The sequence below is a fragment of the Daucus carota genome, chromosome 6 (assembly GCF_001625215.2).
Source record: "Daucus carota subsp. sativus chromosome 6, DH1 v3.0, whole genome shotgun sequence".
Taxonomy (NCBI): Eukaryota; Viridiplantae; Streptophyta; class Magnoliopsida; order Apiales; family Apiaceae; genus Daucus; species Daucus carota.
The window spans coordinates 37,227,776-37,242,281 of record NC_030386.2 but is presented as its reverse complement, the minus strand read 5'-3'; the positions used below and the strand labels follow the sequence as shown (position 1 = coordinate 37,242,281).

Here is a 14,506-nt window from a genome sequence, read left to right as displayed (position 1 = left end):
CTCTTAAATTTGACTTAATTGCAGAAGAATTATTCATATTTTGAAACGTGATATTTGGCCTCCCAAACTTTAAAGAAATCAACGCAAAAAAAACCATCCAAAAAAAATATGTGTAACGAAATCAACGTTTTAGAGTTGTGTTAGCGAATGTAAACACTAGTTTAGCATGTTTACATTATAATTAATCATTAATTAAAAGATTTTTCCATCTTTATCTATGCGCTTACACCATGATTATTCATTAATTAAAAAGATTTCCCGTCATCGATATATTTCATATCGATAAGGAGACGTTAGTTTTCAATTTCTCATCTCAATACACATTTTTGTATTTTGAAATTTAACATGAAGATTTAGTAAACATCAATTAAGTGCAACGATGTCTATTTTGAAAACAAACCCCTAAAATAATCTAATCGGCATTCCAATATATACTTAAATTATAGAAGATTAATTAAAGTGAGTATTATTAAATTTTGTTCTTTAAAGTTAAATATATGTATTATTATTGAGGTAGATTTATTTAGGAAATAGTAATACTCATTCTATGGGCCTGGGCTAAAATTTTTATTTAAGACAAAATCAGTGGGTTCCCACCGCTCTGTCCGAAAAGTCCTGCAGAATAGTAGCGGTAGTACTTGTATCAATAAGTATAGATACAGTATACATACATTTGATCGCAGAAAATAAATATTGTAAGAGTTTGGAAATCAAGAAAAGGAATCTAAACTTGATAAGAGCTTCTGGGAAAATTCAATTAAGTAACAATAACTAGGTCCATTGACTATTGTGCCTATCCACACTCTGTAAGTCAGCTCTATACCTGGAACAAGAACTTCTTCATAAATCTCTCTCTCTCCCAGTCTCTCTCCTTCTCTCTCGCTGGGTCGCTGTATATAATTATTTTTTCTTGCTTTGAATGAATTGTTTATATAAATGTGTGGCAGCCTTCCAACCACTAACAGATCCCAACATCACTGTGCGTGTATTTTCTAGAGAGATTTCTAGAGAGAGATAGGGGTGGGGGCCACAAAAATCCCTACTTTGTATTTTAGCTTTACCTTTTACATTACATCACACCCTTCACTATTCTTTTACCACTTCAGTTCTTTCTGCTTTGCTGTACCAGTGTACTCTATATGCCTATATATATAGGAGTCTCTTCGTAGAGGATTAGGCTTTGATAATAGTGTGGAGAGATTTAAGAGAGAGAGAGTAAAAGGTGAAAAAAGTCAACTTGGTCTTTCTATAATTTGTGGAATTTCATTTTCATAACATGTCTTTGTAGAGGTATTGGAAAAGATCCCACCTTTTTATCTGTAATTTCATTTTAGCTTTCATTTTCTTGTTGACTCATGACAGCTAGAAACTGTCAAGCCATATTGCCTGTACCTTAACTGGGTTATTTGTGGTGGGAGAAAATATAAAGAGCAGCGATAGTAATTAAAGGGTTTTTTATGGTTGTGTATTGGTACCCTTTTATTTTGCTTCTTTAATTTTCTGAGTTTTGGTTGGTGAGAATCAAGGTCTTGTCATAACTTTCATTTTTATGACTTTGAATCTGATCACTGAGATGAGAAAGAACATCTAGAATATGTCCATTTTGGTCTAACTTTTGTGGGTTTCCTTGAGTTTGGATTTTTCGGTGAGAAAAATTTAAACAAGGGTTTGTTTTCTTGGATATTTATTTGATGAGTTTTGGGGGTTTCTTTGCTGGTGGTAGTGGTAGTGGTGGTGGCGGTGGTGATGCTAGGTTGTTGGTTGATAGTCCATACACTAACAATAATATGGCCATTTCTGCTATTCCTCACCATCACTTGCTTACACCACCTATTGCTCAGCCTCACTTCAACTCTTCTGCCCTCTCTCTGGCCCTTGTATGCTCTCTCTCTCTCTCTCTCTCTCTCTCTCTCTCTCTCTCTCTCTCTCTCTCTCTCTCTCTCTCTCTCTCTCTCCCTCCCTCTCCCTCTCCCTCTCCCTCTCCCTCTCCCTCTCCCCCCCTCTCTCTCTCATCCTCTCTCTCACACACATGAATGTGTATATGCAAGTGTGTTAATAAAGCATGTGGACTTATATTAATAAAGCATGTGGATTTATATCAGATATGTTAGCATGTTGATCTTCCCAGTGGTTTTCTTGATTGTGATTCAACCATAAATATTAATTTCCTTGTTTGTGCTGTAGTATAATTGTAACGTGTATATTATCTGGTAGATAAATAAATGATATTGGATTTTGTGTAGAAACCCAAGATGGAGGGTCTTGATGATATGGGTCTGATTGGTGGTAATTTTCATCCTGGTGCAATGGTAAGGACTAGAGAAGAGGAATTTGAGAGCAAGTCAGGCAGCGAAAATATGGAAGTTCCTTCCGGTGATGAACAAGAAAGGCCGAGGGGTAGATCTCAAAAGAAAAAGAAATACCATAGACACACTCCCTTTCAAATCCAAGAGCTTGAAGCGTACGTGTTAACACATTTTGCAGATTTGGCGTGTTTCAAGTTTGTTTATTAAATTACCGTGTCTTGATTGCTTTCATTTTTCATTAGTTCATTCAAGGAGAATCCTCACCCTGATGAGAAACAAAGGTTGGAACTTGGGAAGAGGTTGAGCTTGGAAAACAAGCAAGTCAAATTTTGGTTTCAGAATAGACGAACACAAATGAAGGTACTAATACAGATTCTTTTTTACTGTGTACGACGATAAATTAATTGAAACTGATGTTAATTATGTGATATATAGACTCAATTGGAGCGCCATGAGAATTTAATTCTGAAACAAGAGAATGATAAGCTTCGAATAGAGAACATTGCTATCAAGGAAGCCATGAGAAATCCGATTTGCAGTGGGTGCGGTGGAGCTGCAATACTCGGTGAGATATCGTTTGAGGAAAATCATCTTCGGATTGAGAATGCAAGATTAAAAGATGAGCTCAATCGCATGTGTGTCCTGACTAACAAATTCATAGGAAGACCTTTGTCTCCATTACCTGGTCCCTTCCCTCCTGCAATGTCAAACTTCAACTTGGAACTAGCGGTAGGAAGGAATGGCTTTGGTGGTTTAGGTCCTGCAGAGGCATCATTGCCCATGGGATATGATTTTGGCACTGGTGTTCCAAATGCTTTGCATGTTATGCCTTCAACCAAACCTGGCATGGCTGGGCTTGATACACCGTTTGAGAAATCGTTGCTTCTTGAACTTGCTTCAAATGCAATGAATGAGTTACTGAAGTTAACTCAGATTGATAATCCACTCTGGTTCAGAAGCTTGGATGGAAATTGTGAAACACTAAATTTTGAAGAGTACACGAGGACAATTACTGCTATTGACATGAAGCCTGGTCTGAGAACTGAGGGCACCAGAGCCATTGGTATGTCAACTATCAACAGTGCGGCCTTTGTTGAGATGATGATGGATGCAGTAAGTTGTTTAATTTCATATTTGGTTTTGATTCTTGTAGTTTTCTAATTCTACATATTGTTTATAAGATTTGATTACACACATGAGCATGAAAGTTGAGTGACAAAGAGATTGTTTTCCGAATTAACTTAATTTGTAATCCAGCTAGTTAATATAGCTATAGTGTTGGTGATGAACGTCTATATTTTCTGGACCATCTATTATGTGTTTGATTCGAAAAGTCTATATTGTATAGTTTTGGTGACTGTTTCATGACTTCACATTTGTATAGAATCGATGGGCTGATATGTTTCCTGGCATGATTGGGAGTAGCTCTACTCTTGATGTAATCTCTGGTGGTATTGGTGGCTCTAGAAATGGTGCTCTGCAGTTGGTATACATCTTCAGAATTGTTTCCTATATTATTATATTTCCTAACCAAGGGTACAAAATGAAGCTTGAAAATTTACACTGTAGATGCATGCGGAGATCCAAGTCATATCACCATTGGTCCCCACTCGTCAAGCGAGGTTTCTTCGATTCTGTAAGCAACATGGAGATGGGGTGTGGGCTGTCGTCGATGTTTCTGTTGATACCGTCTGTGAAGGTCCAAATCCACACACATTTATGCATTACAGAAGGCTTCCTTCTGGATGCGTTGTGCAAGATATGCCTAATGGTTATTCTAAGGTAACCGATTATACATGCTTAGTATGTTTCTTCCTGTATCTATCTTTGATCTCTCTTGTTTCTTTCTTTGCAATTTATCCTTGTTGATTCAGATTGTTCACAGATTGCTTTTGTTGCAATCGTTCCTTAACAAGGATCTATGTTCTTTTTTACCGCATTGTTGTAAAGTAATGGAGTGCTGATAGTCTAGCTTACTTGGCCCGTCCTCTGAAACAGTTTAAATTGTTTAGTCCTAATTATATAAATAGTACTTTGACCTCAGAATCTGAACCTTCTACGAGTACTTTAAGTGTTTTACCTGCGGAGATGCTGCTTAGATTTGTTTTTATAATATGATCTACATCTTTTAATCTTATATCTATACTTGTTTCAAGACAAGAAATGGATATTTTAATATCAGTGGATTAGTGGATACTTTATATTATATTTATGCATCTCAAATATAATAAAATAATTGGGTCACATGAGAAAGCCTTGGAAGTTCCATCCCTCTTTTTATAAGCTATATATATGACCTTTTTTGTCTCCCGTATTTTCTTTTACTAATCACAATGTTATACAAACTGGATACAGTTTCCATGTTTATCAAAACATGCAAAGATATGGCATTGATTTCTTGATCATTATGTTGCCTGAAAGGGAAAAAAATATAGCTAATTCTGCAATATTTCATTCTAAAAGGGAAAAATAAATAGCAAATTCTGCAATATTTCATTCTAAAAGGGAAAAAATATAGCTAATTCTGCCAAACCTTATTTATTACCTTGCTAGTATAAACCGATTCAAGGGTAACACTACTCTTGGTCCTTTCGAGAACCTGTTTTTGCGGCACATTAATATGTAATCCACACTTTTTTCTGGATTCATGCACAAATCTTTATGATGAAGTATCTACATGTGCATGTTCATGTTTGTAAGTAATTTCACTGCTTCACAATGAACTTATATTACAGACTGCTGGGGGGAATCCCAAGCTTCGTGTCTGTATTAAATTATATTAAGATATTAATAAAATATATATATAAAGATTTTAGGAGGAATCATTTGGTACTGACTACTGCTATACGTAAACAATTTGTACTCTGTTGTTTTTACTTTCAAACTGAAATGTACAATTTACCAAGTGAAATCCAATATTGTATTTTCTGCTGTTAGTGTTGTTGCAGTACTGCATTCTGTTGGTATGCATGAATACAATCTTCTATGTTGACTGTTGATATATTTAATAGTTATTTTGCAATTTTATCTTGCAGGTTACCTGGGTAGAACATGCAGAATATGATGAGAGTTCAATCCACCACCTGTACCGTCCTTTGCTCCGGTCTGGCATGGGATTTGGTGCACAGAAGTGGATTGCAACCCTTCAAAGGCAGTGCGACTTCTTGGCAAGCATCATGTCCTCTGCTGGACCCAGTGAAGACAATTCAGGTCAGTTGGCATCCCGTTGTCCCACTTGATTATTTAATTATAACTGTAACATGTGATATTAATATACATCCATGAAAAACAGTTATCACACCCAATGGGAAGAGAAGCATGGCAAAGTTGGCGCAGCGCATGACTCGTAACTTCTGTGCTGGAGTTTGTGCAACAAAGCACAAATGGGAAGTTGTCCAAGTCGGGAATATGGGCGAAGATGCAAGGTTGATGATACGTAAAGGTGTTAATGGACCTGGAGAGCCATCTGGCATAATTTTGAGTGCCACATTATCTGTTTGGATTCCTGTCCAACAGCAGCAATTGTTTGAATTACTGCAGAATGAAGAACTGAGGAGTCGGTGGGATCTTCTGTCCCATGGTGGTCAAATGCAACAGATGATCCGCATTCCTAAGGGACAAGATTCTGGCAACAGAATCTCTCTTTCATGTGCTAATGTGAGTTCACGTACTCTTACAGTATAAATTTAAGCAATTATATACTACCATACAAATCAAGCAGTATCAGCATAGGCTGCAGTGTCAAATACAAATACTTGATATTCTGACTAATTATTTATGTAAAAGAAGGAAAAAAAATTGACAGGGCATGGCTTCTTCTCCACTGAGCCATCTTATTTTATTCCTGTTGCAAGTTGTCTAGCCATACAAGTGCATGGTACCCCCCCTGGTCATTTCTGAATTTTCTGTTTAACGGATGCTGCAGGCTTCCGGTGGTAATTCAAATCAGAGTAACGTGTTAATACTACAAGAGACATCCAGTGATGCATTCGGATCACTAATAGTTTCGGCAGCTGTTGACATGTCATCAATGAATGTGGTAATGAATGGGGGAGACTCTTCATGTGTAGCCATCCTTCCGTCTGGCTTTGCAATAGTGCCGGATTGCTTTCCAGACTCCACAGGGCCTAATGAAATGGTGGGAAAAGAAAGTAGCTGCCAAGGTGGCGGTTCTCTTCTGACCGTTGGGTTTCAGATAATGGTAAGTGATCTCCCTGCAGCTAAGCTGACAGTAGAGTCAGTCGAGACCGTGAACAATCTCATTACTCGCACAATTCAAGGAATCAAAGAAGCAATCCATTGCAATTAAACAGAAAGGGCTGGAGTAAACTGACTGAGTCAAGAACGAACCGTGGTAAATCCAATGTCTTGCGTCGAGTAGCGAAGGATGATTATGAACTTGACAGGGAAGCATGCATGGAATGGTGGTTCGGGTATTGACTCAGTTCACCTACTGGAGATGAGTTAGCTCTTACTATTCAGTCACTTTATTTATTGTGTATCTAATTTGTTTGTTTGAGAGAGAATAATGGACTCCATAAACTCTCCTGTCTAGTACCATGTCTCTTGATTTCTTTCCTTCTGGTCTGGATACATTTTTTTATTTCTTAATCATTAGTGCTGTGTGAGGTTTGATCAAATAGCTCTTTATTTATTTATTTAAATAGCTCTTAATTTTTGTACTTCATATTTCCTAGTTGATGGAAAACATTACTTTGCGTTTCTTTTAGTTTGACGGAATTATAAGAGCTATGAATTATAAATTTGAAACTCAGTAAGATTGAAATTAACAAAGCGATAAAATATAAAATCTGAATTTAAAATCCGATTCAACAAAAATTTGATATATTCGAGTTTGGTCTGAAATTTTGAAACAAAATTAATAGATATCGAAGAAAACTTAAATAGAATAGGTTCGATTAAAATTTGACTTGATTAGATATATAATATTTTTAGTAATGATATTAGCACAAAATTATTCGATTAGGCGTGTGAATCCACGGACCGGACAATTATAAACTCAAATTTTTTCAAACTCAATTTCGAGCTTGACTTGATTAATTTTTAGTGAGATTTAAATATTTTATTAATCGAGTTCATCTCGTTTACACTCTATGATATAAGCTTCTGCAATGCATGTGTAATTGAAATGTGCATGTGTTAGTTGAAATGGAGTAGTTGAAAATTAAAATGGAGTGGAGCAGGGGCAGCTATGCGCTCTTATTTTATAAACTGAGCCGTTACGAAGTATCCCATGTTTCCTGGAATCAAGTTTCGATATTGCTAAATTCAATTTTAAATTATTCGCATGAAAATGTCTTATTAAAAAAAATCGGGTGAAAATGAATATATATTTGTTCGTAGCATATTTTTCTAATGCTGTAATGCACAATGCAAAAACGAATATTAAAAATTCGATTCCATTGAAAATATTGAAAAAGTTTATAAAAAGACAAATATTTATTGAATCATAAATCAGCGTCGGTATTTTCAATGCTACCCAAGGACAAAAACAAAACAGCAGCTTGACTTTTTTCCTAAGTTAAGCGCCTAATCGGTAATCTATAATTATATGTACATGAACACAAGGCTACTAGGTGTGGGTCCTAGTATGGTTCCATCTCAACATGTAATAGTATCTGTAATGTCGTAAACAAGATTTTGTAATGACCCAAATCCAAAAATTCAACATTAGAGAAAGAAGGCTCCTAGATGTGGTGCCTGTTTTCTTCTTCCCCTTTTTATTCTTCTGTACGCCCCTCTTTCCCCTTCTCAATTTCACCTAATATCTTTCCGATTTTGGTTCAAGATTGATTCTTTACATATTCATTGAGAGAGAGAGAGAGAGAGAGAGAGAGATTCTTAAACCATTCATTGGCATATTGCGAGTGTGTGTTTGTTTGAGAGAGAGGAGAGGGAGAGAGAGGGGGGAGAGAGAGAGAGAGGGAATTTCATTGATAGTGAGTGTGTTTCTGGGGTGTTCTGAAAATGGGTAATTCATTTGGGTGCTCAGCTTCTGGAGAAAGACTGATCTCAGCAGCTAGAGATGGTGATTTTGTTGAAGCCAAGATGCTTCTTGATTGCAATCCTTGTCTTGCTAAATACTCCACCTTTGGGGGCCTCAACTCTCCCCTTCACTTTGCTTCTGCTAAAGGCCACAATGAGGTCAACCCCCTTTTCATTTCTATGTCTATATCTGTATGTTTGTGTAATGATCTTTCTAGCTACTTATATTCTTTTTTGATGTATTGTATTGTGTTTAGATTGTTGCATTGTTAATTGAGAATGGTGCTGATGTGAATTCAAGAAATTATTGTGGCCAGGTGCAGTCTCTTTTCTTTTTTTGTTATTGATTTAATTTAGCTTTCCCAATTATTGGGTGTCAAGTTGATTTAGTGCTTCATACAGCATTGAAAGAAAGTTGCTTTACTTAACATCTGTAAGATAAATTCGATTGTGTGTGCGTGTGTATTGGGTTATATTCTAGTGACTGTGGATGGTGTGATGGATTTGGGTCCTATGTTTCTTTTATATTGCGAATAGACAGCATTGATGCAAGCTTGTAGATATGGGCACTGGGAAGTTGTTCAAACTCTTCTTTTGTTCAGATGTAAAGTAAGTTTTTGTTTATATATTAGTACTTTACGAAGGTTCTTTCTTTATTGATCATATATTTAATGCAATGCGCAAAATGTTTCGTCAGGTTACAAGAGGGGACTATCTTAGTGGGAGGACTGCTCTCCATTTTGCAGCCGTCAATGGGCATGTTAGATGTTTGAGACTGGTGGTAGCTGATTTTGTTCCGAGTTCCCCTTATGATTCTATAAATGGTCAAGCTAATGGCGGTGATGCTTCCAACTGCAGAAACAAACCTGATCAGAGGTATGCCAGTTTTTGTTTTCTGTTTTCCTCTCCTTTTAAAATTTAGTCAAGAGACCATGACATATTTGAGCAGTAGTATAAGTATGTGGGTAATGTTGCAACAGTAAATTTATGCCAGTCATGTTCACGCAGCCAAGAGGCAACAGTAATGTATGGAGGATTGAGCTTTGCTCCAAGTTAAGCAACTGTTAAGAGTGTATATGTGTGCTAATATATCTTCACTTAGCTTATACCTTAATGAACTGATCTGTAGTGGAAGAAATTAACCATAATCCTTAGCATTACAGAAGTAGTATCAATACCCTTTATTAATAACCGAAACCCGTTTCAGTGGAACATCGGTACCAAAGTACCAAAATTTGGTCATCATATAATATATTTAATTATTATTATTATTTATCATTATTATACTCCTATTAAAAGTATTATACTCCTATTAAAAGTTATAAGACATATATATTGGTCAGGACATTTTACATAACGAGTACTCATGATATAGAATTCTATCCTACTATAATTAAATATTTTAATTTTTAAAACCAAAACAATTTAACTTAGAAATTAACTCTATAAAGTTAAGGTATAAAGGAAGGTTCAGTTCTTTATTGCTGTATTAGGCTAATGGTTTCTTAACCCATTATCATAGCCGTGTTAAGTGTTGCTGAAATTTTATATTAATCAATATGTTTCCAGTAATCATCTCATGATCCTGTATGAATCTAATTTTCATATTTCAGCGCCTTGACAAAGTTTGTAAATAAGGCTGCTGATGGTGGTATCACTGCTCTTCACATGGCTGCACTGAATGGCTATTTCGATTGTGTTCAGCTACTGTTAAATTTCCAGGCGAATGTTTCAGCCGTCACATTTGATTATGGAACGTCAATGGATATGATAGGTACATTGTTATTCTCAAATAAAATCTATACTCGTTGTTTGCTTTTAATTTCTAGTTGTTACAACTTACTAACATATAAATTTACAGGAGCAGGGAGCACCCCCTTGCATTATGCGGCTTGTGGGGGAAACTTGAAATGTTGTCAGGCAAGAGTATAAAGAATATAATATTCTAATATAATTATAGACTTCTTGATGTTTGCGTTTTCTTTAAGTATTGACATGCCAATCTACTCTGCAGATCCTCCTTGCAAATGGTGCTAGTCGTTCAATGCTAAATTGCCACGGGTAATTGATCTCTGCTGGCTCCTCTTGCATTCTCATTGCTGTTGTACTAGTTCTTGTTTCTGAATGTTATTAGCTTAATGAGATTTCATACGCCATTTCAGGTGCCTCCCACTTGATGTTGCTAAGACATGGGGACGTCATTGGCTCGAACCACTGTTAACGCCTAATTCTGAGTTGACAGTTCCAGTGTTCACCCCTTCAAATTATTTGTCATTGCCACTCATGAGTATTCTTAACATAGCAAGGTAATTTGGGTTAGTATTATCCATATGTGCCCATAGGATAGACTCTGCAACCTAGAAATGTAATTTTGATTTATTTTGCTGTGAATCCATTGCTTGTCTCATGCCAGGACCTTTTACAGCAATATATTGAATTATGGCTGGGGGGCTATGGATTATTTGCTACACTTTCAAAATAATTAAGCATGGAAACTGGTTTCTAATGGGTGGAAATACTTGTAATCATATGATCTAAAAGACTAAAAGTCTAAAACAATGAAACCTATGGTAGAATCATTTTAATAACTTAGAATGAACTGAACCAGCCTCACTGCCTCAGCTTTGGGCTTTTATTCAATTTGAGTACGTGCTGTTTTGTTTTCCAATTGTTACATCAATATAAATAGTGTAAGAATTCTAGGTCTTTGTCTTCGCCCATTCCAAAGGATCTCATCTTACAGTTATTCATACTGTTCATCTCCACCATGTCCATTTGGCGGATGTGCGGATAACCGGCCTAAATAGCTGATTAATCGTTAGGTGGCCCCGGGTGGTGAAGTTTGTAGAGCGATGGGGAAATCTTGAAGGAGGGTTTTTTCACAGTCTCATATGTTGATTTTGTATTGTATATAATATTATATTTATATTTTGCATGTGTGTGTGTGTGTGTGTGTGTATGCAATATATAGATATATCAGATGGTGATTTTGATTTAAAGGAACAATATTTAATTTCTAGCGCTATAAAAATTTATCATATTGTTAAATACAATAAACTAGAAGTTTGATTGCACTTAGACAAGCCCAGGTGCATAAACAAATTAAGGTGGCAGAGTACCACTTTAATACGAAATGGGGGCCAAGGTTTGGAACAGTAACCATAAAGTTTTATAATGGTCGGTGTGTCTAGATATATGTGCTAGGGTACTATAAAATATAAATTAATTCGAAGTGAAGATGCTAAAGTTTTTTTGTTTTTTGTTTTTTTTTCCAATCAATAATTTTAACAATCCCTTCTTCCTTGTAGTTCTGAGTTATGAACTTTGATCAACTGAGTAGAAAAAATGAGTATGAGTTCATTGTATTCCAGTCAAATATCTCACGCAGGCTGTCAGTCTCAGCTTGTTTGGTTCTTCAAAATTCCTCTTTCATTGAGGGTGTCTATTTGTCTGGTGCATACACTTGCTCCGTCATTTATTTTTCAGTTATCCTTTTATTATATCGAATGGTCATGAAGCTGTATTTGCATTTTCTTTGAGCATATGATGTTTCTTTATGAAAAATATGGCATTCTTGATTGCATATATACCTTGTTTATCTTATCAAAATGATAAGGGGGATCACTGAATATATATATGGTGTTATCAGAGAGTTTGGTCTGCAGTCTTCAGCAACTACTGATGATACTGACAATTGTGCTGTTTGCTTGGAGAGGCCATGTACTGTAGCTGCTGAAGGTATACTAATTCTTTTTGTTATTATCATATTCTTTTAGGAAAGTTCTATCTGTCCTTAAATCACATGACCTTGAAGTCCATCATATTTTTGTCTTCATCTTTAGGTTGTGTTTAATTTAAAACTGACTTGTCAACCTTGATATTTCTAAAACATCTTAAGCAAGGCTGGGGAAGGATCCAAATCAGGCTTTTAAGTTAAAAAACCCGATGCTACTTAGGATTCAGCTGCCTTCTTAAATTCTTGAACTTAGTTAATATTCCCTCCATCTTCCAAAGAACCCTTCGTGCATTTTTTACTCTTCTGAAAATTAAACTAAGAGATCATTTTGAGTTAAAATGCCAAACATCATTTGGTGACGTATTTATTGAATGTTAAACATGAAATCTTAAATAAACAGCAAACATTGCTTTCAGATATAAATAGATCGAGAGTTAATATATTTTTGTAACGTTTTTAAAGAAAAGTTTGTGCAATTTGTTACAAAAACGGTCTTCGTATCTATTAGTAAAGCAGATGTTCCTGAAGTTGTGAACTTCCTAAAAAGAAAATAAAGATGAATTCATATCACATGTCTACATGTGGTAGCTATTAAGTATTAACCCATGGTAGCTTCAGTTTTATATCTGGTAGCTATTACCCCATGGTAGCTTCAGTTTTATATCGAGTATCAGACGGACCAATCTCTTGTTCATCGTTGGGCATCTGAACTTATGATATGAACTTGTTCAGGTCTTTCAGCTCTAACAAGTTCTGGTAGAGCTTGTGGTATTGTACCAAACAATGAAGAATGAACTAACAATTAGGAATATATAGCATACCCAAGCTTGTACACATATCATAGTGATTTTATTGCAACATTCTTCAAATTATGGAGCCACGGACCAATCTATTCTTTTTAAAAAGAATGAACAATAAAAAAAATAAAATAAAGAAGTCCCTCATAGGAAGGAATACTGTTCACAGCCTATAGTATATAACTGATATGTAGCATTTTTTAAATGTTACTGTTCTAAATTTTACAGGCTGCAGGCATGAACTTTGTGTAAGATGTGCACTTTATCTTTGCTCCACAAGCAATATTGGTTCTGAACTATTAGGTCCTCCTGGCTCCATCCCATGTCCTCTTTGTCGACACGGTATCATCTCTTTTACTAAATTGCCGGGTTCTCAAGCAAAAGAAATTAAACTAAACATGTCTCTCGGCCTATGTACCCCGTGCATGATACACACCCGAGAATCAAATCATTTGACACCAGCTTGCACCCCTGAAATTCGAAAGAATCGTGTAGCTTCGGTATCTTCAGATATATTTTGTCCAGTTACCTGTAGCCCGTTTCCTTCGGTTGCAATTCCTATGTGCACCTGCAATGATGGATCATGCCCATCTTTTGAACCTAGAGAAGGTGCAACCGAAGATGAATCTTCTCGCTCACAATCTCCATCTGTAGACGAAGATAAGATGTTAACAGTGAGACCAGAGAGAACTAGTTGCTCAAAAATGTTTTGGAGCAGAAGAAGCTGTAGCAGGGAGCAACAATGCAATTCTGAAATAAACTCTTGACTATCATAGCACAACACCTTCCAATTGTTTTTCTAGCCTAACTGATTACATTATTTGAAGAGGCAGAGCAAGTGTTTCTATGTTTGATGAGCTCTTGTTTTCTCGGCTCAGCTTTCTGGCGAACACTTTGCATGGGAAAAAGTTTAGAGATCCAGCTTTGGGTTTGCCTGGTCCCCTCATAGCATATTTGAGCAAGGGTTTCCAAAACTTCTACTGCAGGTAAGTTATTGAAGGATTGAAAATATAATGTTATCACATTGCTGACGACGTAGTAGTTCCTATAACAGTTGTAACTTGTATCGTATTGAAGCCCAGTATTAGAAGCGGGTAGATGACTGAGTAATTTTAACCGAGTCTTCTTGATTATGGTCATTCTGACCAATTCTGGCGCCAAGAATCTCTGTGGTGTATATGTATTATTGGGAATTTTGTGTTAATAGTTATGATTGCTCGTTTGCTGTGAGAGAATACACTTCTAAATTTACTACTATACTTGAATAATCATAGTTTTTAAATTAAATAAATAAAAATTATATGTAAGCAGTACTTACTGGGGCAGGAGTACATTCATTTGATGTAGGATGAAACTAATTTAATATGCAGGTGTCATAAATTAGAAAATGAACAAGTCCATGATTCAAGTGACAACCGTTTGTATATACGAACAGTGAGGGTATTTCTTTATGAACTTTTCTAAAATTGTAAAACAATTATTTTGCAGACATTTATTTTTTTACAGGCTTTTTCCGATAAAACATGTCGGCTTCTGCTTTTCTTGTTCCGTTTGTGTAGAAAGTCAAAAATACTTATAAAAAACTGAAAATGCTCGTTTTTGTTTAAGGATTTCTGCTTCTTTGCCAAACAGTTTAATCATTCATAAGTCTTAATTTACTT

The 14,506-nt window shown here is 35.9% G+C and overlaps 2 protein-coding genes across 5 annotated transcripts; both read left to right on the top strand.

The window, feature by feature from the left end:
* Positions 1 to 1,104: 1,104 nt before the first annotated feature.
* On the top strand, positions 1,105 to 6,964 carry LOC108225245 (homeobox-leucine zipper protein ANTHOCYANINLESS 2). Of its 3 annotated transcripts, none has more exons than XM_064078895.1 (9): positions 1,105 to 1,222; positions 2,244 to 2,461; positions 2,549 to 2,666; positions 2,742 to 3,419; positions 3,691 to 3,792; positions 3,876 to 4,088; positions 5,342 to 5,516; positions 5,599 to 5,963; positions 6,232 to 6,753. In XM_064078895.1, the coding sequence occupies exons 2-9, from the start codon at positions 2,253 to 2,255 to the stop codon at positions 6,613 to 6,615; spliced, it is 2,244 nt and encodes a 747-aa protein (XP_063934965.1). In that variant the 5' UTR covers positions 1,105 to 1,222; positions 2,244 to 2,252; the 3' UTR covers positions 6,616 to 6,753. The 3 variants fall into 3 exon arrangements, with proteins under 3 accessions (XP_063934965.1, XP_017255563.1, XP_017255562.1); XM_017400074.2 differs by having other exon boundaries at positions 1,155 to 1,290; XM_017400073.2 differs by lacking the exon at positions 1,105 to 1,222 and adding an exon at positions 1,458 to 1,877 and having other exon boundaries at positions 6,232 to 6,964.
* A 939-nt stretch (positions 6,965 to 7,903) lies between these two features.
* Positions 7,904 to 14,102, top strand: LOC108227849 (E3 ubiquitin-protein ligase XBAT33). 2 transcript variants are annotated; one of them, XM_017403212.2, is made up of 10 exons: positions 7,904 to 8,471; positions 8,570 to 8,629; positions 8,850 to 8,921; positions 9,010 to 9,188; positions 9,926 to 10,086; positions 10,174 to 10,232; positions 10,327 to 10,373; positions 10,475 to 10,618; positions 11,962 to 12,050; positions 13,074 to 14,102. In XM_017403212.2, the coding sequence occupies exons 1-10, from the start codon at positions 8,295 to 8,297 to the stop codon at positions 13,610 to 13,612; spliced, it is 1,527 nt and encodes a 508-aa protein (XP_017258701.1). In that variant the 5' UTR covers positions 7,904 to 8,294; the 3' UTR covers positions 13,613 to 14,102. The 2 variants fall into 2 exon arrangements, with proteins under 2 accessions (XP_017258701.1, XP_017258702.1); XM_017403213.2 differs by having other exon boundaries at positions 8,394 to 8,471; positions 8,854 to 8,921.
* The last annotated feature ends 404 nt before the right edge of the window (positions 14,103 to 14,506 follow it).